Below are 25,585 nucleotides of genomic sequence, written 5' to 3' on the forward strand. Positions count from 1 at the left end.
AATAAAGTTTAAAAATTATGATAGAAGAAGAAAGATTTTTTCTCTTAAGTAAATAGGAAAATATTGTGCAAAATCAATTAATAAATAAATATATATATAATGCAAATTCGTCTACCTTTGAAAATCAAAAAATTAATTAAATTAATTAATTAAACATTTTAAATTGTAAAAAGTAAAAAATACCAATATGTAAAAAAGCTAAATAGTGTCGACTTAACCGTAGAAAGATCAACAATAACCAATAGTTGGGGTAGTTTCTAGTGCTCCTTTAGAGAAAAAACCAAAAAAAGCACTGAAGTTAAAACCAGATGCAAATGGTTAGTTTGAATAGTAAAATAGCACCAACAATAATGCTTAACCTCCTCAATAAAATGTAATTATTAACAATGGAACTCCTTATAATAATAACAATATGGATATTAATAATGCAAATAGACCAGCTAATTTATACCCTTTGAATTTAAATAATGGAAATATTTAATAATTTTAATAAACACCACCATTTATCTAAACATAGCACCCAAACTTTCCAAATTAACCTTTCATTTAACCCTAATTTGGTTATCCTTAACATAATTAACCGATACAACCATAGTTTCCAAATTAAAACAATAAAATAGCATATAAGTAAAAGATGTAATAGTAAACATATCTTACAACTCAAACCAATGCTGCTACACCTTAAAATACTCCTTAAACTCTAAAAAATTAGCAACAAGTATTTTAATACTAGTAACCTGATCTTTTTTATTAACTTGGACAATTAGTATAACCAACAGCTGATAATTAGAAACCTTAACATCCTATGTAAAAGAATAATATTTAGCAACCACATAATTCAACTTATGGTGCATACTAACATAATTATAAATAAGAATAAAGTAGGCCTAACTAAGGATATAAACAAAATATTCAATAAAATAAGCAAGTTGGTAACTTCAACAACTATGAAAGTTAAGAAATTTAAAATGATTAAGTAGAAGAGGAAATATAGAAACAATATCAAAGAGATTATGAGGCTGAAAACTTAAAAAAATAAGAAGAACAAGAAGAAAAAGAAAGGTTGAGAAGAGAAGAGGAAGAAAAGTTAAGACTGAAAGAAGAGGAAGATGAAAGATAAAGAAAATTAGAAGAAGAAAGAATATAAGAGCAAAAAAGGCTTGAGCGATTAGAAGAAGAAAAACGCTTAGCAGAATAAAGAAAAATTTTAGAAGATCAAGAAAGAGAAAGGCAAGCAAAGTTACTAGAGGAAAGAAAGAGACCAACCTTTGAAAAAATCTCATATTACCTAAATGTACACTTTTAATATTTATCTATCTTGTTTTTCAAATTTAAAAATATTCTAGCAATTTAATCATAGATAGATCGATAGTAAATAAATAACTAAACAACTCAATATAAATAAATAATTAGATAATTCTATAGATAAATAAATGCATTATTAAGGAATTAAAAATATAATATCTAATTAAATTATTATATTTATTTATTTATTAATACAGGCAATATGTAATAAAACTATTGAGATAACATATGAACAGGAGGTGGATGATGAGCTTAAAAGTGCAGTAGAATTATTTGAAGAAAGAAAAATAGCTATTGAGAATTCTACGAAGAATGAAAGAACATCAAATGTTCCAACTAATATTAGAAAATCTGAATAAAGCACTTCTTCATCTATTAGATCGAATTAGGCATTCCCTATGAATAATAATAGTGCTATCTCTCGCAGAGAAATAGATCCTGATGAGGTATATAATTACTTGAAGTTTTATTTAGTTCATAATAGTGATTTAGTTCAATAAATAATAAATTTAATCAACAGTTAGCTCTTAAATAATCTGCTGAACGTGATTGGTTGAAACAACAAAACCAAGTTAATGAGGAGTAACAGAAATTAAAAGATATCAAAAGACTTACTAACATTTTAACATACGACAATATAGAAAAAGTAAAAGCTGAATTTTTTAAGTATGCATAAGACAACAATCCATGTTTAGAAAACTCCAGCACTATTTGTAAAGAAGTTATTGCAAAAATCATGGAAAAAGCTATAACTGAAATGAAATACACTGCTTTGTATGGTCAACTTTGTAAGTATTTGAATGATGAGCTCAAGAAAAATATCGACAGCAAAGATAAAAAGAATCCCGATACACAAGACAATGTGTTTAGAAATAATTTCCTTAATCTCATTTAAAGTAAATTTGAGAATATCACTTAAGTTCTTCAATCTAAGAGTAATTTTTATTAGAATATCTTTCATTATTCCTAACTATTCAAATAAAAGATAAAAAATGAAATTCGTTTATTTTATTATTGTGAAATGAAATAAATTAATGATATTAAATGTTCAAGGTTTTATTCAAATAAATAATAAAAATATTTAAAATATACAGAAAAGCTTGTAGATATGACAGAAGAAGAAAGAAAAGATTTCCATACCCAAAGAAAAAAAAGAATTATTTTATGTAAATATTTTTAATTAATTGATTGATTGAAGAATTGTCAAAATTTATGATTAAAATTAATTTAATTATAGTGGTTAAGTTTATTGGTGAGCTATTTATTCTTAATGTTATCAATAAGCATGTCATTAAGATTGTTATTTCTGAGTTCTTACAAAAGCATTTTACATATAAGGATATCGAAAAGCTTAAAGAAACTGATGAAAAATACGTCCATTACGATGATTTTATCTAAGGCATCATAGAACTTTACGAAATCAGTATTTATTATTTATTTATGGATAATTTAATATTTGATCATTGTACTCAATTTTGTTATTATAAATAAAAGCTGGACCTAGTTTAGATAATTTAAAGAAAGATTCTAAGGTAGAATAAAGAATAATTATTGATGAAATTAAAAAATAAATTACTGATACCAAAACAATAAGCAAAGACTATTTTGCTAAATTTGAGGCAATAGGCTTCCAAGATATGATGTCAATGTAAATTATATTATTAATGAAAATTGATGTTGATTTGCTTATTTACTTTCTTTCTTATCACTTTCAATAGCTTAGAAACATATAAAAATTGTGGAAATGTTTCCCCTATCATCAAAGCTCTCATTTAGAACTTAATAGAAAGAAGAGATAAAAATTGGTAAGAAAGACTTTTTTAAAAAGAGAAGCCTAAAACAAAGTAAGAAATAAAAGAAGAACATGAAAAAGACTTACAACAAAGAGCTGAAGAAGTACAAATATTTTCATAGTAAACTAAAGGAAATTATTCATATAGTCAACCAAGAAGTATAAACCAACCTATTGTCAAAAAATAAATGGGAAGGGGTTACGCAAATTTAAGTAAAGAAACTATCGATTAAGATTTTTAAATAACATCAAAATTTGTAAAAATAGCTTAAAACAAAAAAGAAGGTGCAGAAATTGATGAAGTTGATGAAGACGAATAAGAATCTTAGAAGAAGAACACCGATTAAAACTATAAAGAATTATTCGGAATTATGCCTTCATAGCCTCAGCCATAAGCTAAAGCAGCTGCTAAAGAATTTATTGATTATGAATCTAGAGTAAAGGAAATTTACTAAAATTTGGAAGACTTGGAATAATCTTAAAAGCATATTGAAGAAATATTATCTGAAGATAAGAAAAAAGTATTAACCTATCTTATCATCTTATCCTATACTGAAAAGAAAGAATAAAACTTGAAAAGAACTAATTTCTTAAACAGTTTAATCAAGAAAAAACTTTTCACTCCTGACGATGTTATATCCATTCTAAATTAAGTTTTTAGCACTGCACAAAAAGAAGCATGTGACTATCCCGATGTTTATAAATGTCTTTCATTAATTATTGAATCACTCATGGATAACTTTGCTGATTAATTTAACCTTGAAAAAATATAAATCTCATTAACCGGAGATGAAGACGACGATTACGATATCCTTTATTTCTTTGAAGAACTTTTTAGAGAATTAGTCAAATCCCTCAAAGAAAGAGTAACTAATTAAATTATTTATTTATTTATTAAATTTTTCATTTATTTATTATTTTAAATTTGAACTTTGAGTAAAATTTTAATTTAAAAAAAATCTAGGGTGACAATTTAGACCCTGTAAAGGTATCCATAAAAAATATCTACCAAAATGCTAAATTAGCAGAAAATTAAATTTAGGAATAGATTTCAAAGTTCTTCTGAAAACTTTTAAAATTTTTTGAAAGCTTTTCTTTTGAGTAAGAAAGCAGGCATATCATTTATAATCTAAGCAAATGATTTCATAATTTTAATAAATAGTTAGTTATTTTTATTTATAATTTTATTTTAATTAAATAAAATATTTCAAATATTAATTGAAATTGTAAATTTTATGTAGAAGTTTACACATGCTTTATAAATCACTTGAGTACACTAAAATATTTGTTTATTCATTTATTTTTAATTTGCTTATGATTTGTTAATTTTGATAAATAATAATTTGTTTTTATTGAAATATTGATTATTAAATTATTGCCTTTTTTCATAAAAATTCGTTATTATTATTGAGCATGTCCATTTCACCTAATAATAACTATGTAAATTCCATGAAATGCTAATTAGTTTTCATTTCGTTATTTAGTTCCCATAATCTACTTCTAGCGTCATCTATTTTTAATAGTGTTTCTCTCAGCTTGGAAGACTGAAGTATTTTTTTAATCTTTATGCTGCTTTCTAATTTTTAAGTTTGTTAAAAAAAATTGTCAATAAATGCAAAATATTACTTAATTGCTCTAATTTGGCCTTTGGAACTCTTAAATCTTCATCCTCTACATAATTTGATTTGTGTATTGGGTCAGTTTCTTGATTAATTATTTGAGTTTACTGCTTTTCCTGTTTATAATCTTCACATTTATGCGTTTTGAAGCAACCTAAACCACAACTTTTTAAATAATTTGATTACTATTTTATAAGTTATCAAAATTATAAATAAATTTTTACTATTAAACACTGCATTTAGGGCATTTATACTTATATTTATTCTATGAACATACTAAACACAATTTAGAGTCTTTCATTTTGTTAAATTCTATTTTTATTACTCCTATTTAAATATATAAATTTATTGGCTATTAATTTAAATTTACTAAATTTGATTAATTTCTGATATGCTAATAATTATTATAGAGCTATTTGATGCCTATTTTTGTACTTTAATTAAATATTCGTAATAAATAAAAATCTGCTAATAGAGCATCACTCATTCCAATTTTTATCAGTCTAAAAATGATATTTAAGCCACTAATTTTCATCAGAAAGCAATCAAAATAAATATTTCAAATATTTAGCTCTTAATAAAAGTTGAAAATATTTTGATTGAGTAAATTCATAGAAGAAATATGTTTGTAAAAATAAATAATAAGCTATTTGAATAGCAATAAATCTACATAATTTATATAAAAGGATAACAAATAAATGCAAAAACTATTTTTTTTTGTTTTAGCATAAATATATTTAATAAATATTTCGACATAAACTTATTATTCATAATTAATTTTTATTTTAGGTTATTTTATGATTAATTTTTTAGGAATATATTTAGTAAAATAAATTTTAACTTATTTCATTTAATCTAAGGAATAGAACTAAGTATTTTTCTTCTCTCTTCATTTTTAAATATTATGAAGAAATTTAAAGTCTACAAAAAGAAATAATTTATTTGGTTCTTATAATACACTGTTTTCTTTTTGCATTTTTTAAGATTTTGTATTTATTATGTTTTAAAAAATAAATATTTTAATGTTTTGTTTAATAAAATTAAATCTAGAGAGTTAGTTGATGCTTTTAGTTTTTATATAGCATAGTATATTTAGTTAAAGTTATTTTACTAATTAATTGAAAGGAGATAATAGTTATTTTTATTGTACGTTACTTGCTATCTTATCCTCAAATAAAGATAGACTGATTGATTGACTGATTGCTTACTTGTTAATAAAGTAAACATAATTTTTATTTTGCTCAAAGCAATAATGTTTGTTACTAGTTCAGACTTGAAGCTCATTATTTGATTAAAACTTTTCTTAATTGATAGCTTACTAATTTTGTAGTTTCTTCACTTAGTATATTATATACAATGAGTAGATCGAATTGCATAGATAACTTATAGATTCTGCAAGGGAAAGAATAGCCTAAAACCTAAGGTTTATGTTGAAAAGATAGCTAGCCTTAATGAAACCATCAAATGCTCCACCTTTCACGATTGAAAAAATAAAATAGCAAATGGCACAGAAGAGCTGTTCCCACAGATAATTTTGTATTTATGATTTGTCAGATGTAATTGACTTGTATCCATGATAGAAAACGTATAGAGAAATAGGAGAGAATATTGTAAAGTGAAAAAAAGAATAAATAATTATCCTTCCCGTATCATCTCCTCCAATTGTACACGCAATAGCATTAGTAAAATTAATAGCAAGAGAGAAGAGAGAAAGATAGAAAGATGCACTAATATATTTTACAACTTTTCTTTCTTATTCATCTTTTATTTCGTTCATATTATAATGGAATAAATTTAGATAAGGAGGATAATTAAAGTCCTCCCAGTCTATTTACAGCTGCTTGATACTCTCTTTAGATAATTGAGGTGAATTTTTACTCTCTGCCATTGTTAATATGATAGTTCGAGAGTGAAAAAATAGCAAAGCTTAATGTTCTACGAAGATAAATTATTAATTTATTTTTCAATTTTTTATTAATTCTCTCACAAGGCTTCTTAATTCCAAATAAATCAAAGAACGAATTAATGCACTTGATTCTTTTTAAAAAATTGTTTGTTATTTTATTTATTTTGTATAATTTCTTTTCTTTGATTTCTTTTGAATATTTAAAGAAAATGAATGAATAATGATTAAATTTTTTTGCTTGCTTGCTTTCCTTGATAGATTACAAATAATTTAATTAACTATTATCTGAAATGTAAAATGCATTGAGAAGAAAATCAAATGAATATTTATTATTTATTAATTTTTTTGGAGTGACTACATATTATTAATTATTTTCCTTTGGTATATTTTTAGTACTATTTAAGACATCTTTTTCAAATACCATAAAATTATAATATTATTAAACACTTTTGTAGAAAATTTTCATCCTCAATTTTGTAATTTTGCTCATTCATTCATTAATCATTTACGACGTTGCTTAGATATTATCTTTGATAGAAAAATTTAAAAAAATAACTAACTAATGTTTGGAATATAAAATAGCCCAATTCTTAGATAATTAATTAGTAATTAATTTTAGTAATATTTAAAACACACATTTTAATTTTGCTAATATTATTATTTATTTAATTTTTGCTTTTATCCTTTTAATTCAAAGCATTTTTATTCTTTTAAATAATCTTCAATGTAAAATTAAATCACATAATTAAATATTTTTCAATTTTTAAAAAAATTTTATGAGCAACTAGCAAAGCTTGTTCTTTCCTTTCATAACAAATTCTTTTTATTATGTTTAAATTATAACACTGTTTTCATGATTAACATTATAAATATTATCATTATGTAAATATTATTCAACAAGAGTTACAATTTCAAATCAAATTAAATTTATTTTTAGTAATATTTTGTATTCTTACTTTTTCAAAACTAATTTTAACTTTTAATATTTACTTTAATTTGGAAACTTCATCTTATTTTGATAGTCAGTTCCAATAGTTTGAATTAAATTAAAGAAATTAAATTATTAATTGAGCATTTAGAAAAACTATATTTTTTGCAAAAATTTATTAAAAAACATTCTAGCTTACTTAAAAAAATAAAAAAAGATTTATGAACAGTTTTTTTTTTTTTCATTTTTTTGACAATAAATATTTTTCATTTTTACTCTTTAATTTTGTTTTAATTTTCCATAAATATTTAAATGAAATTAATTTTTAAATAACATTTTCTAAATATTTATGACCAAATATTTTTTTTTAATTTTAATACTAACATGAAATATTAATGATAAAAGACTTTCTTTGATTTTATAATTTTTAATTAATTTAATCAATTGTTTATCTTTTCCAATAAATTTTTGTTAAAATTTATGATATTTTTTTGATATCTTAATTAGTTAAAAAAGACAAATATTTGATATATAACCATAAAATAAAATTTAACATGAGCATTATTCACCGCATATTAGATCTTCTTATCTTTATTGGCGATGAAGAAGAATAAACTGAAATACTTAAATTTGAAGCTTTTCAACAAAAAAATTTCTCAATAGCAGTTGCTTTTATGCGCATAGATTAACAATAAAAAGGATTTATTAAAGCTTGTGATTTACAAGATTTTTTATCTTCAAATGGGTATCATAGTAATGGTAATGCATCATTAAAATATGTATCTCATTATGATTTCGATGGAGACGAATAACTTACTTTAAAAGAGTAATAAATATTATTATTTATGAAGCATTATTTTTATTTCTCATATTTTCAATGTTAAACTATTATTTTTAATTAATCCAAAAAGATTTGAAAGAGCTCTACTTCCTTAATCATCTGCTCTATTAAAGCAAGATATCATCAAACGACCTGGCTACAATGTGATAAAAAAGCTACCTATCAAACTAGAAGAAAAATTGTTCTTAATAATTAAAAAGTATTGAGAATTTATTATTAAATTTATATAATTTAACAGAATATTATTTGTCCATACATACATGATTGATTATCTAAAATTTCTTAAATTTAATTTTTAATTTTTTAACGTTAAATAAATTATAGACAAATATAGTTTTACCATAAATTACTGACCAAACTATCAATGATATGGCTTGACTTCAAATTAGATTTAGAATAAATTTTTTAGTTTTTGGATGCTAATTAAATGGGATATATAAATGCTTAAGGACTCTACTAAATATTTTAAGAGTTTGGTTATACTTTGTATAAAGATTAAATATAATTTATCATGCAAAAATTTGATTTAAATTTAAATGGAGTAATCACTTAAAAGGATTTTTGTAATTTGCTTTAAATTACTAGCGAAATAGCTGAGGATATGCTTGTCAATTAGCAATCTGTACATGAATTAAAATCTGAAAATAGATTTTCTAATAGAAATTAGCGTTCATTAACACAATAAGGAGAAAGTCCTGGTAGTTCTTTGAAATATGAATAAAACTCTCACAATAATTAATTCAATAAATATCAAGAAAAAAGAACAGATTCTTTAAATACCACTAACACTTCAAGAAAAAGAATAATTTCTTTAAATAAGCCAGGAAATAGCTAAATTAATAACTTGTCAATGTCTTATCAAATTCACTTGAATGATACCTTTTCTTATGCAAGTAATTTCATTTAATTTATCAAACATAAATTATAATTTGCAAAGCAAATATTTAAAAAACTTCAATTAAAAAAATAAATTAGAAAAAAGATGCATTTCTTCAAATAGAGCATGCCAAAAAAAGACAGATTATTAAAAAATCATCAATAAAGATTTAACTCAATTTTTAAAATTTTTGGTTGAATACTCTAAAAGGATATCACATATAGATTAATTAAAAGTACAGCTGCTATCATAGCCAGATATAGATGCAACTGTTATTTTTTCTTTATTTGATAAACATTAAAGAGGTTTTTTGGGATAAGACGATTTTACAGAAGGGATGTATAATATTGGGCTAATTCCAAATAACATAGAATTGATGGTCTTATTCAGAAGATTTAGGCTTGAGTAGGATATGCTATAAATTTCGTTTTCTGAATTTACTCATATCATCTGTCCATCTAACCCTCAATTAATTAACAACATATACTAAAAATTTGACTCATACTCCGAATAAAAATATGAATATGTAATTAATTTACTTAGTTAAAATTAATATTTGATAATAGATTTATAATAAAATCATAAATAAAGCTATCTTACACAAGCCAAACTCTTTTAAGAGATTACTTTTCTGCTGAAATAGAGAACCAGATGTACAAATATTAATTTACTTAAAGTATTTAAAACACATAATTCACAGAAAGAGATTTGATATCTACAATAAGTAAAATATCCCCATTACATCAAGGAATAATAACATCTAGAGACGTATATCATTTAAATTAATAATTAAAAAAATAACTAATTGTATGTTAAATTAATTTTATAAAATTAGGTAGAAAAATAATTGAAGTAAAACGGATTAGTTTGTAGCATAAAATATATACAATAACTATTTGAAATATTGAACCAAAAATAATAAGATAATAGCTAAAAATAACATTAAGTATAAAATTTCATCCAAATATAAAATATTGTAGACGAGATACTATATGAGTGATTAATTATACTAAAAACTACTTTAAGAAAAATCATTTTGTAAATACAACTTTATATTAAATTTATTTCCCTTTTATCTATCTAATATTAAATGATTGTATTATTTATATAAAATAATAAACTTTACTCACACTTATATCATGTAAATTAGCTTTTACTTTATCAAGGGTTGGTTTTACCTTTTAAATAAATTCATTTATTTACTATAATTTCTTTTTAAAAGCTTTATGCTAAAAATCAGAAAGAATTTTTGATTTATTTAAAAAAAATAAATTTAATTTTTAATCTACTGCTGCTGTTGAAATTAGAGAAAAAAAATAAATTAGATTATTTATAATAATATGCTTTTTGATAAAAAAATAGATCAAAGATATTTCGTAAAATATAAATATTTTAAGATAATCTGATAAGCTTAATCAAAAATTCTTTTATTTACAAGTAAATTTTTAATATGAAATCTAATTAATTACTTAGAAGATAAATAGAAATTTTTAGTCAAAATATAATCAATTAGTTAGTAAAATAAAATACACAAATATAATTGTTTAGTGATATTTAACAAGGTTTTGATTAACAAATAAATAAACAAAAATGTCAAGTTCAAAGTAATAATAGCAGTAGAAATATCAAATTCACTCACAAGCTGAAGAAAATCCTAAGATGAAAGAGATTTTCGATGCTCTTTTATAGGCTGGGTACTTCAGAATTCGTATTCCAAGTATTTAAACATTTGATAAGATTTTAGGAAGTTTAACTTGGTGCATTTCGTGTAGCAATTTTGATATTGATATTGAATATGATGATGAAATGAATTTAGGTTAAAAGATTGCATTGAGTGAAAAAATTTGTGAAGCTTTGTAAAAAATGAAATGTCCATATGAGCTTCTTCCTTTCCAGATCAAGGGTCTTGATTTTGATAAAATGTATCCTGTTTTCAATTGGTTGATTAAATTTGTTTATGAAACAAGAGAAGAAAGATGGGATTTTAACACTTCGATGAGTAATTTTCTTGGTAAAAAGGTAAAATAAAATATTATATTTATTTATTTTTATTTTTTGTTGTTGTAAAAATTATTGATTTGGAATAAAATATTATTGACTTTAACAATCTTTTTATGCAAATAGACTTACCCAAGCTTCATTGAAAGGTAAAAAAAGGAAGAGAATACTATAAATGAAACTATTAAAATCATTCAAACAGTTGATAAAAGATAAACAAAGAATGTAAATGCTAAAAACCTTTAGTTAAATGATCCTATTCGTATATATTCAACTTTGATCGAATATGGAGATATTACAGCTATCAAAACCTACAACAAATTAAGTGGTGTAGTTTCAGGTAAAATAGACTTAGAAAATGAAATCCAAAAGCAAACCAAAGTAATTTTAGATAATTTATTATTTATGGAAATTTTTGAGATTATCTAGAAATAAAAACATGTTTTATATCTCTTTTAATTAAATTCATTAATATTTAAGCATCTATTTATATACCAAAATAATTATTTTAGGGCAAATCTAAGAGCACAAGAGATACATCTGAACCTGGAAAGAGCAAGAAGGAAAAGAAAGAAGTAGATTAAAAAATTAATGATATCATTTTTTATGATCAAGCAAGTAGTAAGTCTTAAAAAGTTGAAGTTGATACAGGCAGGATTAATGCATTGATTGCTTCTTCTTCTTAGTAACCCTAATTTATGTCATTAAATCAAGCAAATGCAGAGATGAATGATAGAATAAAGCCACAAGAAGCTACTTTCAAAAGAGGAAAATTAGCTTAAATGACAGCACCATAGTTTGCTCAAGTTTAAATTGGAACAAGCTCCTCTAGTAATGATGGAAGTCTTTAAAGTTAACTTACTTAGGCTTTGAATGCTATGAATTAATAATCTGCAACAACTACTGGATCTGCTGGAGCTGATACATAGACTTAAGCTATTTTAGAACCTGAAAATGATGTTGAATTATAGGTAGAAGGTAACAATAATTTTACTGATATTAGAGCAGGAGGAAGAAGATAATCTGTTGTAGGAGCAAATCTTATGGAATTGATTGCTTAAGGATAGGATGATATTAAAGAAGCAATAACAAAAACAGCAGAAGCAGATGAAAGTCCAGAAATTGAATTTGCAAATATTATTAAAACAGAAAAAGAATTCCACGAAAAGTAAGTGATAGCCCTCAACTAAAAGATTGCTGATTTGTAAAAGAAGCTTTAAGAAGAAAAGGAAGAGCTTATTAAAATAAAAGAGGAGGAAGAAGAGAAAGAAAATTACTATGATCAACACACTGGCTTAGATAATGAATTAAAAGAAACAAGATAACTCATTGAAAAGAAGCTTTAGCAAGTAAAATTAACTTTTAATATTTTTCGAAGATAAATAAAATGAATAAATAAAAAACAAGGCTAAGGTGAAAAGCAAAGAATTAATTGCTGAGGCAGAAATGAATGTTTAAAAAAGAAATGCTTTGAAAGAGTAAAAAACAAAGCTGAGAAAAGAAATAAAAATATAAATCCAAGAAAGTGAAAAAGAGATGGAAAAAACAAAAAAAGAAGCTGCTATCATGGAAGATTAGCAAGATTAAGGTGAAGAATTTTCAGAAGATTACATTAAAAAGAAGGAGAAGTTGAATAAGAAGACAGAAGAACTTTCAAAGTATAATTAAGAAAATGCTGTTTTGTAGAGATAATTAGAAAACTTCCCTAGCGCTTCTGAAATAGCTTAATATTAACTTAGATTGTTAGAATTATATGAAAGCATCAGTTCAGAAAGTGAAAAGGAAAAGGACAATTATATTAGATACAATAATTATTGTGATATTAAGACCTAGTTGGTTTAATTTGTAGAAATTATGAAAGCCTTCAAAGAAAATTACCAAGTTCACAAAAAGAGTAAAAGTGGTAGAACTAAATTCATAGGAGACTTAACTGAAGCTTATAAAGGCCTTGAAGAAAATTGCCAAAAAGCTTTAGAATTACTTACTAAAATTAAAAATCAAAGAGAAAAAAAAATGGAAAATTACAATTAGTTAAAAGTTCAAGAAAGAGATTACTTTAAGTTGCTTAAAGATTTTCGTTTAGAACTTGAAGTAAACGAAACTTTGTAACAAAGATAGTGATCTTTTTTTAACATAAATATTTACTATTTTAAGTGAAAATATGTGCTTATCTGTCATTCTAAATTCTAAAAATAGTTGCATTTAATTTTTAACTCTATTAATTATAAATATTTTTAATAATTTAAATTTAATTATTTTATAAATTAAACAATATTTCTAGTATTTAAAAATAAATTGTAGAACTAAATAAATTAATTTTTTTTATTAAAATATAAAATTAAGAATTTTATAAAAGATTTTAACTAAATATTTGAAGATCTTCATTATTTAAAAAAATCTTGGAAATCATAATTTACCATACTATTGTTTATAATAATGAAAACCAATTATTATCCTCTAATTAGTTAGTCTCCTCGTATAATAATAATGATTCTTATAAATTCATTATAATTATTTGTATAATTTATCATTTTAGAGTTGTTTTAACAAACCATGCAAGATTATCAAAATTTATAAATGATTTTATAAAAAAATTATGACTTTATACTTGTTTACAACATTCAAAAAACTCCAATAATTGAAATTTAATATCAAAACTCAATAACTATATTTATAAAATATTTATATTTATTAAATAATTTGAATCCTATATATTAATTAAAAAATACAAAAATACATTATTTTTATTTCAATATTTCAGAATTTAAATTAATATTTTAATAGAGTAGAATTAAATATATTTAATTTAAAGGAATATATAAAAAATAACTTTTATCTAAACAATAGGAATTCCTTATTATCATAAGTTTTAAATTAATATTAAAGATTAAGTTTCAGTAATTTTAAAGTAATATGACTTGTATCATTTTCAAAGAATAAATTCATTTTGTATTGATTGCAGTATTCTTAAATCGATCTTATCTAAATTTAATTTATTATTTTCACATTTTTCTAAAAATTTTGAAGAAAATTAGCACTAAAGTTCATCAGATAAAGATATCGCTAACTGTTGTTCATAGTAGTTTAGATCATCATCTTAATTTTATTGAAAATAATTTATTTAGTAGGATTTTTAAATTAATTACTTACCTTGCTTTTTTATACTTTCAGATAGTTGATTTAAATCTAACTTAAGAAAATTAGAACTGCATCCCATTAATTATAAGGCTGCTAATTGGTCATGGCTTAGCATAATATACACAGCTTTTTTCAAAAACAAAATGTCTTTGTAAATTCTAAAAATATCAAGTTCTTTATCAATTTAATTTTCTATTTTTGATAATTATTTTGAACTGAAATTCTATGTAATATTTTTTGGTTTACAACATCTTTTTAATAAAAATAATTTAAAATTAGAAATAAAAGTATTTTTATAAAAATTAATACCTGCATCCAAATAAAAATTTATCAATTTTTGTAGAAATACTTGCATTTTTACTCACTTGCAACTATTGAAGAGCTTTTTTAAAATCTTTATTTTATTTATTTTTAATATTTATCATATTTAAAACATTTGATTTGTTAGAAGTATTTAAATTATTTTAAATTAAAGGGCTTTTTTTTCTATCATTTTAAAGTTTGTTGAGAAATGAACTATTATTCTTAGATATTTACATCTATTTTTTAGGTGATAAAATATGAAGTGTTTACACTTGAGGATCACTAAAATTTAAATTAATTTTCTAAAAACTTTTCTTTTTAGGTTTACTATCTGTATAGTTGAAAATATTTTAATTAGAATTATTTTTACTATTTTCAAATTATTCTCTCTAGAAAATATTTGATTCGATAACATCGCATTATTATATTTGTTGCTATTATTAAAGCATATTAAACTAATTACATATACTATTTTGATCTAATGTGCTAATTGATTAATCTTCTGCCTTTAATAATTCTATTTTTGGAGTTTTAAATTTTTCATCTAATACTCGCTTTTACTAAAAAGGAATAGACGGTAGGTGATTTTTAAATCTTTCTTATTGGTTTTCGATTTCATCTTGAATTTGATTTTCATCGCATTCTTCTTCGTTGTATTAAACCTGCGAATTTTAATGATGACTTATAATTGTTTACTGAGGTTGCAGGTTTAATTGATCATTTTATTCTATTAGCTTTATGTCTTTAGAAATTTGCAAATAAATGCCTTAGTAATAGTTCTACAAAAAGAGCATTATAAAATCTTTTTTAATTGTACTTAGAGAGAACTTTCTAGCTATAAATCCTACTACCATCATCATTGAGAAAAGACTATAAACAAAAGAAAATATTTAAGGCAAAGAAGGGAATTAAATTTCTACAACTTGAAACATTTCATCAAGCTAAATGTTTACTTACATAAATTGATTAGAATTAGCTAATAAATATGAAGATTGTTTGTCTAGGCTTAGATTTTCTATATTGTATTAGACAGGTGAACTAAAACTAGATAATGATTAAATAAAAAGTCCTTGCTTAACTTTAGTAATTTACTCTAATATTTTTACTGTTGTTAGTATTTACTGATTGCTTAATCCATAAATTGGACTGCTCCTGTAACTTGTTTCTAATTAATTAGAAGTTGTATTATATTAAGAAGTTTTAATTCTAATCTTCAAAGAGGCGAATATACCGTTAATCAGTTTATTTATATTTTCTTAGCTTGCACAATTATCAGGAATTGTTGTTTTAAAATAGTCCAAATCATAGCAGCCATAAATACTTAGCTAAATCTAAGATTATATATCATCTTTTACTTTAGAAATTAAAGTATAATTAGATATTTTGGAGTAATCTAAGCAATAATAACCTAGTAAATCAGGAGTAGAACATTTTATTATATCTAAAGGTATATAGATATAATTGCTACTTTGCAAATATAGCAAGTAGGCCATGTAAACAATGTAAGTTTAATTAGTTTTTTATTGTAATAAATCAACGCTAAGATTGTAATCAGATTCGAATCTAAAAGCAATCAGGTCCTCTGATAATTCAAGATCAATAGACCCATCATTAGTGTAATTTTGCACTTTATAGTTAGGAGCTATTAGGTTATTAATGTATTAATTCAAGAGATACACAAAATAGTAGGTAGTTAATCCGATTATTATGACTGAAAATAACGAGCCACATAATGTTCCTTGTCTTATTTAAGAACTTTTTATATTAAAATAGAATTATTGAGAAAATAAGTCAAAATTTGAAAAATTCATTATTTTTTCTAAGAGTTTAATAACTTTTTACTTTTTTATTAAGATTTTGCAATTTTATATTTAATGAAATCAAAAATTAATTGATAAAACCTGTAATTAATTATCCATTAATATAAGTCTAGATTAACAAAAATAAAATAGTACAGTACTATTTAGAAACAAGTTTCATAGTTTATTTTACAAAAAATGAAATACTGTAAGTTCTCATTAATTCACCCCAAATTATATTAACCCCCAAAATTAAAAAAATTCTTTATGGCCTTAATTAAACCATTTTAAAAATTTTTTAAAAATAACCTTAATATCTGAACCTTTACGGGGTATTTATAAAATATTTATATTTTTTAAATAATTGAAATAATCCTATGTAAATAATATTAAAACACATTAATTTTATTTTTATATTTAAAAATTTTAACATAATCTCGATTATTTTTAAAATATTTCAGAATTAAAATTGATATAATTTAATAGAGTTGAATTAACCATAATTAATTTAAAGGAAATTATATAAAATATATTTTATCTAAACAATTAAGAATTCCTTTATTATTACAAGTTTTAAATTAATAATAGAAATAAAATATCAGTGATTTTAAGTAATAAGACTTATTTTATTTTCAAAGAACAAATTCGTTTTGTATTGATTGTAGTATTCTTAAATCAATCTTATCTAAATTGAATTTATTATTTTGACACTTTTCTAAAAATTTTGAGGAAATTTAGCACTAAAGTTCATCAGATAAAGAAATCGCTAACTATTGTTCATAGTAGTTTAAGTTTTTATCTAAATTTAATTTTAAATAAATTTAGTAGGATTTTTAAATTAATTACTTACCTTGCTTTTTTATACTTTCAGATAGTTGGTTTAAATCTAAATCAAGGAAATTTGAACTGCATCCGATTAATTATAAAGCTGCTAACTGTTCCTGGCTTAGCATAATATACACAGCTTTTTTCAAAAACAAAATGTCTTTGTAAATTCTAAAAATATCAAGTTCTTTATCAATTTAATTTTCTATTTTTTATAATTAATTCGAATTGAAATTTTATGTAATTTTTTTTGGCTTCCAACACCTTTTTATGAAAAATAAATAGTTTAAAATTAGTAATAAAAGTATTTTTAAAATAATCAATACCTGCAGCCAAATAAAAATTTATCAATTTTTGTAGAAATATTTGTATTTTTACTCACTTGCAACTATAAGAGAGCTTTTCTAAAATCTTTATTTTATTCATTATTAATGTTTCTCACATTTAAAATAGTGGGGGTGTTAGATGTATTAAAACTATTTTAAATCAAGGGGGTTTTTTTTCTATCATTTTGAATGTTATTGAGAAATTAATTACTATTCTTTGACACTTATATCTATTTTGAAGGTGATAAAATATGTAATGTTTACTCTTGAGGATCACTCAAATTTAGATTAGTTTTCTAAATACTTTTCTTTTTCGGTTTGTTATTTATTTAATTGATAATTTTTTAATTAGAATGATTTTTACTATTTTCAAATGATTCTCTCTAGAAAGTATTTGATTCGATTACATCGCATTATTATATTTGCTGCTATTATTAAAGCATATTATGCTAATTACTTGTATTATTTTGATCTAATGTGCTAATTGATTAATTTTCTGCCTTTAAGAATTCTATTTTTCGAGTTTTACATTTTTAATCTAATACTAGCTTTTATTAAAAGGGAATAGATGGAAGGCAATTTTTAAATAATTCTTATTGGTTTTCGATTTCATCTTGAATTTGATTTTCATCGCATTCTTCTTCGTTGTATTAAACCTGCGAATTTTAATGATGACTTATGATTGTTTACTGAGGTTGCAGGTTTAATTGATCATTTTATTCTACTAGCTTTATGTCTTTAGAAATTTGCAAATAAATGCCTTAGTAATAGTTCTACAAAAAGAGCATTATAAAATCTTTTTTAATAGTACTTAGAGAGAATTTTCTAGCTATAAATCCTACAATCATCATCATTGAGAAAAAACTATAAACATATGAAAATATTTAAGGCAAAGAGGGGAATTAAATTTCTACACTTTGAAACATTTCATCTAGCAAAATGTTTACTTACATAAATTGGTAAACACCAGCTAATAAAAATGAAGATTCTTTATCTAGACTTAGATTTTCTATATTATATTAGACAGGTGAACTAAAACTAGAAGATGATTAAATTAAAATTCCTTGCTTAACTTTAGTTTTTTATTCTAATATTTTTACTGTTGTTAGTATTTACTGATTACTTAATCCATAAATTAGACTACTCCTGTAACTTGTTTCTAATTAATTAGAGGTTGTATTATATTAAGAAGTTTTAATTCTAATCTTCAAAGAGGCGAATATACCGTTTATTAGTTTATTTATATTTTCTTGGCTTGCACAATTATCAGGAATTGTTGTTTTATAATAGTCCAAGTCGTGGCAGCCATAAATATTTAGCTATATCTAAGACAATATGTTATTTTTTACGTTAGAAACTAAAGTATAGTTAGATATTTTTGAGTAATCTAAGCAATAATAACCTAGTAAATCAGGAGTAGAACATTTTATTATATCTAAAGGTATATAGATATAATTGCTATTTTATAAATATAGTAAGTAGGCAATGTAAACGATGTAAGTTTAATTGGTTTTTTATTGTAATACATCAACACTAAGATTGTAATCAGATTCGAATCTAAAAGCAATCAGATCCTCCTATAATTCAAGATCAATAGACCCATCATTTGTGTAATTTTGCACTTTATAGGTAGGAGCTATTAGATTATTAATGTATTAGTTCAAGAGATACACGAAATAGTAGGTAGTTAATCCGATTATTAGGACTGAAAATAACGAACCACTTAATGTTCCTTACCTTATTTAAGAACTTTTTATATTAAAATAGAATTGTTGAGAAAATAAATCAAAATTTGAAAAATTCATTTTTTTCTAAGAGTTTTATACTTTTCTTAAGATTTTGTAATATTATATTTAATTAAATCAAAAGTTAGTTGATAAAACCAGTAATTACTTAGCCATAAATATAAGTCGATATAATTAATAAAAAAAAATAGTACAGCAGAAATAAGCTTCATAGTTTATAATATAAAAAAGTGAATATATGTTTTTTATCATTTGTTCACACATTAGTTTTTAATTAGTTGTATAAGAAAAGTAAAAAATTTTTTATTTATTATAATTACAATATAAATATAAACAACTACGTTTAAAATTTAAAATTCTTAAAGAGACCTAATTAAGAAATCAATTTTAACTTTTTAAAATGAATATTCAAAATCATTTTCTTTTTGATTTAGTCCTAATTATCATAATACTTTCTGAATTAAAAACTTTTTTAATAACTCTTTTAAATTAATTTTTTTTGGATTAAATTTCAATCCTAAAATTTAAAATGTAATATCAAACAAAGTGAATTAGTATTAAAAATAAAATAGTAAAAATTATAGGTTTAAATATAATTTTATTTTGAGAATTAAAAAGTAAATATTATAAATTTGCTAAAAAGTCCAAAATAAAAAAAACTCTAAAATAAAAAAATGAAAAAAATTTTAATTTTTTAAATATTTTAGAATTTAAATTAATATTATTTAACAAATTTGAATTAATCATATTTAATATAAAGGAAATCACAAAAATAGATTTTATCTTAAAAATTAAAAATTCCTTTATTATTACAAGTTTTAAATTAATAATAAAGACAAAGTGCCAGTGATTTTAAATAATAAGACTTATTTTATTTTCAAAGAACAAATTAGTTTTATATTGATTGCATTATCCTTAAATCAATCTTATCTAAATTGAATTTATTTTTTTAACATTTTTCTATAAATTTGGAGGAAAATTAGCACTAAAGTTCATCAGATAATGATATCGCTAACTATTGTTCATAATAGTTTAGGTTGTTATCTAAATTTAATTTTAAATAAATATAGTAATTTTAAATTAATTACTTACCTTGCTTATTTATACTTTCAGATAGTTGGTTTAAATCTAAATCAAGGAAATTAAAACTGCATCCGATTAATTATAAGGCTGCTAATTGTTCCTGGCTTAACATAATATACACAGCTTTTTTCAAAAACAAAATGTCTTTGTAAATTCTAAAAATATCAAGTTCTTTATCAATTTAATTTTCTATTTTTTATAATTATTTCGTATTGAAATTTTATGTAATTTTTTTTGGCTTCCAACACCTTTTTATGAAAAAATAAATAGTTTAAAATTAGAAATAAAAGTATTTATAAAAATTAATACCTGCATCCAAATAAAAATTTATCAATTTTTGTAGAAATACTTGCATTTTTACTCACTTGCAACTATTGAAGAGCTTTTCTAAAATCTTTATTTTATTCATTATTAGTATTTATTACATTTTAAGCAGTGGGTGTGTTAGATGTATTAAAACTATTTTAAATTAAAGGGCTTTTTTTTCTATCATTTTGAATGTTATTGAGAAATTAACTATTATTTATAGATACTTACTCCTATTTTGGAGGTGATAATGTATGTAATTTTTACTCATTAGGCTCACTAAATGTAAAATTAAGTTTCTGAGTTCTCTACTTTTTGAGTTTACTAGGTATTTAATTGAAAATTTTAAAATTCGAATTATTTTTACTATTTTCAAAAGATTCTCTTTAACAAGTATTTGATTCGATTACATCACATTATTATAATTGTTGTTAGTATTAAAGCATATTATACTAATTACTTATACTATTTTGATCTAAAGTGCTAATTGATTAATCTTCTGCCTTTAATTATTCTATTTTTGGAGTTTTATATTTTTAATCTAATACTTACTTTTACTAAAAGGGAATAGATGGCAGGCGATTTTTAAATCTTTCTTATTGGTTTTCGATTTCATCTTGAATTTGATTTTCATCGCATTCTTCATTGTTGTATTAATCCTGCGAATTTTAATGCTGAGTTATGATTGTTTAAAGAGGTTGAAGGTTTAATTGATCATTTTATTCTACTAGCTTGATGTCTTTAGAAATTTGCATATAGATGCCTTAATAATAGTTCTACAAAAAGAGCATTATAAAATCTTTTTTAATTGTACTTAGAGAGAATTTTCTAGCTATGAATCCTGCAAGCATCAGCATTGAGAAAACACTATAAACAAATGAAAATATTTAAGGTAAAGAAGGGAATTAAATTTCTACATTTTGAAACATTTCATCAAGCAAAATGTTTACCTATATAAATTGATCTAAACCAACTAATTAATATGCAGATTGCTTGTCTAGGCTTTAATTTTCTATGTTATATTATACTGGTGAACTGAAACTAGATGATGATTAAATAAAAAGTCCTTACTTAACTTTAGTTATTTATTCTAATATTTTTACTGTTGTTAGTATTTACTGATTGCTTAATCCATAAATTAGACTGCTCCTGTAACTTGTTTCTATTTACTAAGACGTTGTATTATATTAAGAAGTTTTAATTCTAATCTTCAAAGAGGCGAATACACCATTAATCAGTTTATTTATATTGTCTTGACTTGCACAATTATCAGGAATTGTTGTTTTATAATAGTCCAAATCATGGCAGCCATAAAGATTTAACTAAATCTGAGACTAAATGTTATTTCTTTGATTAGAAACTAAAGTATAGTTAGATATTTTTGAGTAATCTAAGCAATAATAACCTAGTAAATCAGGAGTAGAACATTTTATTATATCTAAAGGTATATAGATATAATTGCTATTTTGTAAATATAGGAAGTAGGCCATATAAACAATGTAAGTTTAATTGGTTTTTTATTGTAATACATCAACACTAAGATTGTAATCAGATTCGAATCTAAAAGCAATCAGGTCCTCAGATAATTAAAGATCAATAGACCCATCATTAGTGTAATTTTATGCTTTATAGTTAGGAGCTATTAGATTATTTATGTATTAGTTCAAGAGATACACAAAATAGTAAGCAGTCAATCCGATTATTAAGACTGACAATAACGAACCGAATAATGTTCCTTGCCTTATTTAAGAGCTTTTTAAGTTAAAATAGAATTATTGAGAAAATAAGTCTAAATTTGAAAAATTCATTTTTTTTTTAAGAGAGAGTTTAATAACTATTTACTTTTTTTTTTAGATTTTGTAATTTTTTTTTAAATTAAATCAAAAATTAATTCATAAAACCTGTAATTAATTAACCATTAATTATTATATAGTATAACTTGATTAAGAAATAGAAGTAAAAGTATATTATTTTAAAATGAAATTGCGTATCATTGTTTTAGACACTAATTTTTGAATTAGCTGTACAAAGAAAAGAAAAAAAATTTTTATTTATTTTAATAAGAATTTAAATATAAACAAACTACTACTTATAAGCTTAAAATTTTTCCATTAGTTAATAAATATCCCTATCAATAAATTCAATCAAACTAAGAAATCAATTTTAACATTTTAAAATGAATATTCCAAATATTTTTGTATTTAATAATAATTGGTTTAATTGTTTCTAAATTTAAAAAATTTTCAAATAATTCTTTCAGTTATTTTATTTGAATAAGAAATAGAATCCTAAAATTTAAAATGAAATAATAAAGAAAGAAAATAAATTAGTATTAAGAATAAAAATAGTAAAAATATAGGTTTAAATAATAATTATTATATTTCTAAAAATTAAAAATATAAGATAATAAACTAAATTTTTAATTCTAAAAATTACCTAATTCAGATAAATTCTATTTTTATTTTTTCTTTCCTTTTAATTATTTTATAAGTTTTTTGTATAAATTTATTTTAGATAATTAAAAGAATTTTTAATATTTTATTTGAACCTAAATGCAAGTAAATAGTAATTTATTCTAAATTTAACTAATAAAATTAATATAGTATAGATTCTTAATAATGAATACCTAAGAAAATTAGCATTCATTTTGAAAAATTATAAAACCACTCAACACTTTCCTTAAAAAATATAGAGCTGAGTTCAGTTTTTAATAAATGAGGATCTAGAGTAATTAGATATGTGATTGGTTTATTGGTGTATAATAACTTAATAATATAATAAAATAGCGAATATTTTAACCTATTTTTTGGAGTAAATTTTTCTATGAGTTTAATTATAATATTTATTTAATCACTTTTCTATATATTTTATCAATTTTTCTATATATCTCAAATAAATAAAAAATGTTTATAATTATTTACTATGACTACTTTTAACAAATATTTTAATGCCACAAAGTTTGCAATTTATGTTATAATTAATTTAGGCAACACATTTTTTTAATTAATGAGTAATTGGTTATCAGGAGTGTGTTTATTAATTGTACTTTAATTTTGGTTTCTTAATTATTCAAAAAAATAAGTCAACAAATACTGAATCAGAGTTAATAGATATAAATTATTTTATAAATCTTTAAAATGCAATAAACTACAAAATTTATTATTTTGCTTTTTCTGAGGCAATTTAACTTTTGACATTAAAGTTAAATTACTCTCTGTTAAGTTTATAAAGCTTAGATTATTCTGTGCATACCTCTTCTAATTAGGTAAATTATTCAGTATAAAAGCATTATTATATAGATTTTATCTAGCTATAGAAAGTAAATTCATAACTCCAATCTTCCTTGCGGAGTTACAAATTTTTTGGAGAACAACAATTACATCTTTCAATAATACAAGTGTAATTTGAGTAGTGATATACTTTTTGTAGAGAAGTTATTTTCATAGGTTTGAAAGGGTAATCTGGTGGAAAGATTAATTTATAGTTAAACTAACCTCCATAATAAGGAGTATCAATAGGTCCTTCGATAGTAAAGTAAAGCTAATAAGGATTTGATTCATCAAATTTGACTGAAACTCCTTACATTTAATTTTGTAAATATTAAGTTTTCTCTTTTTATATTCTTTTCAAAGCCATTTTTTATATGATTAATTTGAATAATGTATATTTAATTTTCTAAGATCAAAAAAGTTTTGTTGATTTATTGATTGATAAATTATTTATTTATTAATAATTAATAATCTAATAAAGTATTTCAATTATTTTCCTATTATTATATTGTTTCTATTTTTCATAATTACTTATTTATTGTAGTTAAAAATATTCAAACTTTGACTTGTGATAAAAACATTAATTATTTAATTCTTATAGAAAAAAAAAATGAAGATTAACAATTTACCTAATTATTCTAATCTAAAGATATAATTTCATTTTATATATTTCAGTGTTTATTTTCGATATTTATGTTATCAATGAAATTAATTTTATTATCTATAGTTTTTTGATAATTTAAGTTATTTGAGATAATTCTTATCAATAAAATGTCATTTTAATTGAAGGTTTAAGTTATTTTTAATTATAAGACTTAAATTAAGAAGCAATATCTTTATTACTTTATTTAATTCGATTTTTATTAAGGTAAAAGACCGACTAAGATGTTTTTTATGGCAAAGAAATTTGAACTTATCAAAAATAAAAAATAAAAATATGAATAATCAGAGAATTGATTAATGAAAAACTCTTCGAATATTTATTGATTTTAACTCTTTAGATTTAAGTTTAAAAGAAAACATAAAAGATATTATATCATAGAAATTAATTATTCATGAATCAAATGGAAAATTAATAATATAAATAAATTTTAAATTAACAACTAAATTTATTTAATGTTATTTCTATTTTAACAAAGAATATTTTTAAGTATTGTAAAAATCTCCCTGTTATATTTTTTTGTATGTTTAACTTTCTATTTTAATTTATAGATAATCTTTTTTACTTTGAAATGCTTCTATTTCAATTTTCAAATTTTAGCATAAGGCCGATAAAATTTTTTAACATATGAAATCATTAAAAATAATAAATTTATTAAGTAATATTTTACTTATAATTTTATTAAGATATCTTAAGTCATTTATCAGTACTTTAATTAATATCGTTTTATTTTAAAGATACAAAGTATTTCAATAAATTTTGTAAAGGAAACAATTGCTTTTAGAAGACATTTTATCTGATAAAGAATTTTAAGATATAGATATTTAATATTTAAAAGAATGGCTGAGAAAGTATATTTTTAAA

At 22.1% G+C, this 25,585-nt stretch overlaps 10 protein-coding genes across 10 annotated transcripts; 3 read left to right on the forward strand and 7 right to left on the reverse strand. All coding sequences in view use genetic code 6, as the record gives it.

Annotated features, from left to right (window-relative positions):
• Window positions 1-133: 133 nt before the first annotated feature.
• On the forward strand, window positions 134-4,163 carry TTHERM_00316050 (MIF4G domain protein; the record flags this gene model as incomplete). Its single annotated transcript, XM_001021297.2, has 9 exons — window positions 134-1,294; window positions 1,503-1,751; window positions 1,826-2,240; window positions 2,400-2,471; window positions 2,543-2,728; window positions 2,800-2,953; window positions 3,024-3,310; window positions 3,365-3,963; window positions 4,062-4,163. The coding sequence occupies exons 1-9, from the start codon at window positions 188-190 to the stop codon at window positions 4,161-4,163; spliced, it is 3,171 nt and encodes a 1,056-aa protein (XP_001021297.2). The 5' UTR covers window positions 134-187.
• A 319-nt stretch (window positions 4,164-4,482) lies between these two features.
• Window positions 4,483-5,017, reverse strand: TTHERM_00316060 (HIT zinc finger protein; the record flags this gene model as incomplete). The annotated part of the gene is made up of 3 exons (XM_001021298.1): window positions 4,483-4,673; window positions 4,724-4,881; window positions 4,941-5,017. The coding sequence occupies 3 exons, from the start codon at window positions 5,015-5,017 to the stop codon at window positions 4,483-4,485; spliced, it is 426 nt and encodes a 141-aa protein (XP_001021298.1).
• A 966-nt stretch (window positions 5,018-5,983) lies between these two features.
• TTHERM_00316070 (SCAMP family protein) lies at window positions 5,984-6,604 on the reverse strand (the record flags this gene model as incomplete). The annotated part of the gene is made up of 1 exon (XM_001021299.1): window positions 5,984-6,604. One exon carries the CDS (start codon window positions 6,602-6,604, stop codon window positions 5,984-5,986), a length of 621 nt encoding a protein of 206 aa, XP_001021299.1.
• Window positions 6,605-8,104: 1,500 nt separating this feature from the next.
• Window positions 8,105-10,268, forward strand: TTHERM_00316090 (EF hand protein; the record flags this gene model as incomplete). The annotated part of the gene is made up of 6 exons (XM_001021301.2): window positions 8,105-8,376; window positions 8,462-8,590; window positions 8,716-9,284; window positions 9,367-9,794; window positions 9,860-10,036; window positions 10,104-10,268. The coding sequence occupies 6 exons, from the start codon at window positions 8,105-8,107 to the stop codon at window positions 10,266-10,268; spliced, it is 1,740 nt and encodes a 579-aa protein (XP_001021301.2).
• A 590-nt stretch (window positions 10,269-10,858) lies between these two features.
• On the forward strand, window positions 10,859-13,387 carry TTHERM_00316100 (coiled-coil protein, putative; the record flags this gene model as incomplete). Its single annotated transcript, XM_001021302.3, has 4 exons — window positions 10,859-11,287; window positions 11,393-11,647; window positions 11,779-12,615; window positions 12,674-13,387. The coding sequence occupies 4 exons, from the start codon at window positions 10,859-10,861 to the stop codon at window positions 13,385-13,387; spliced, it is 2,235 nt and encodes a 744-aa protein (XP_001021302.1).
• An 808-nt stretch (window positions 13,388-14,195) lies between these two features.
• TTHERM_000316109 (AMP-binding enzyme family protein) lies at window positions 14,196-14,759 on the reverse strand (the record flags this gene model as incomplete). Its single annotated transcript, XM_012798922.1, has 2 exons — window positions 14,196-14,362; window positions 14,417-14,759. 2 exons carry the CDS (start codon window positions 14,757-14,759, stop codon window positions 14,196-14,198), a joined length of 510 nt encoding a protein of 169 aa, XP_012654376.1.
• Window positions 14,760-14,893: 134 nt separating this feature from the next.
• TTHERM_00316110 (transmembrane protein, putative) lies at window positions 14,894-16,687 on the reverse strand (the record flags this gene model as incomplete). The annotated part of the gene is made up of 3 exons (XM_001021303.2): window positions 14,894-14,943; window positions 15,078-16,462; window positions 16,668-16,687. 3 exons carry the CDS (start codon window positions 16,685-16,687, stop codon window positions 14,894-14,896), a joined length of 1,455 nt encoding a protein of 484 aa, XP_001021303.2.
• A 451-nt stretch (window positions 16,688-17,138) lies between these two features.
• TTHERM_00316120 (AMP-binding enzyme family protein) lies at window positions 17,139-19,462 on the reverse strand (the record flags this gene model as incomplete). Its single annotated transcript, XM_001021304.2, has 3 exons — window positions 17,139-17,305; window positions 17,357-17,595; window positions 17,658-19,462. 3 exons carry the CDS (start codon window positions 19,460-19,462, stop codon window positions 17,139-17,141), a joined length of 2,211 nt encoding a protein of 736 aa, XP_001021304.2.
• Window positions 19,463-20,397: 935 nt separating this feature from the next.
• On the reverse strand, window positions 20,398-22,599 carry TTHERM_000316129 (AMP-binding enzyme family protein; the record flags this gene model as incomplete). The annotated part of the gene is made up of 4 exons (XM_012798923.1): window positions 20,398-20,417; window positions 20,495-20,733; window positions 20,795-20,944; window positions 21,023-22,599. 4 exons carry the CDS (start codon window positions 22,597-22,599, stop codon window positions 20,398-20,400), a joined length of 1,986 nt encoding a protein of 661 aa, XP_012654377.1.
• Window positions 22,600-23,860: 1,261 nt separating this feature from the next.
• On the reverse strand, window positions 23,861-24,427 carry TTHERM_00316130 (ubiquitin-conjugating enzyme; the record flags this gene model as incomplete). Its single annotated transcript, XM_001021305.1, has 1 exon — window positions 23,861-24,427. One exon carries the CDS (start codon window positions 24,425-24,427, stop codon window positions 23,861-23,863), a length of 567 nt encoding a protein of 188 aa, XP_001021305.1.
• Window positions 24,428-25,585: the final 1,158 nt, after the last annotated feature.

Source organism: Tetrahymena thermophila, assembly GCF_000189635.1.
Source record: "Tetrahymena thermophila SB210 genomic scaffold scf_8254548, whole genome shotgun sequence".
Taxonomy (NCBI): domain Eukaryota; phylum Ciliophora; class Oligohymenophorea; order Hymenostomatida; family Tetrahymenidae; genus Tetrahymena; species Tetrahymena thermophila.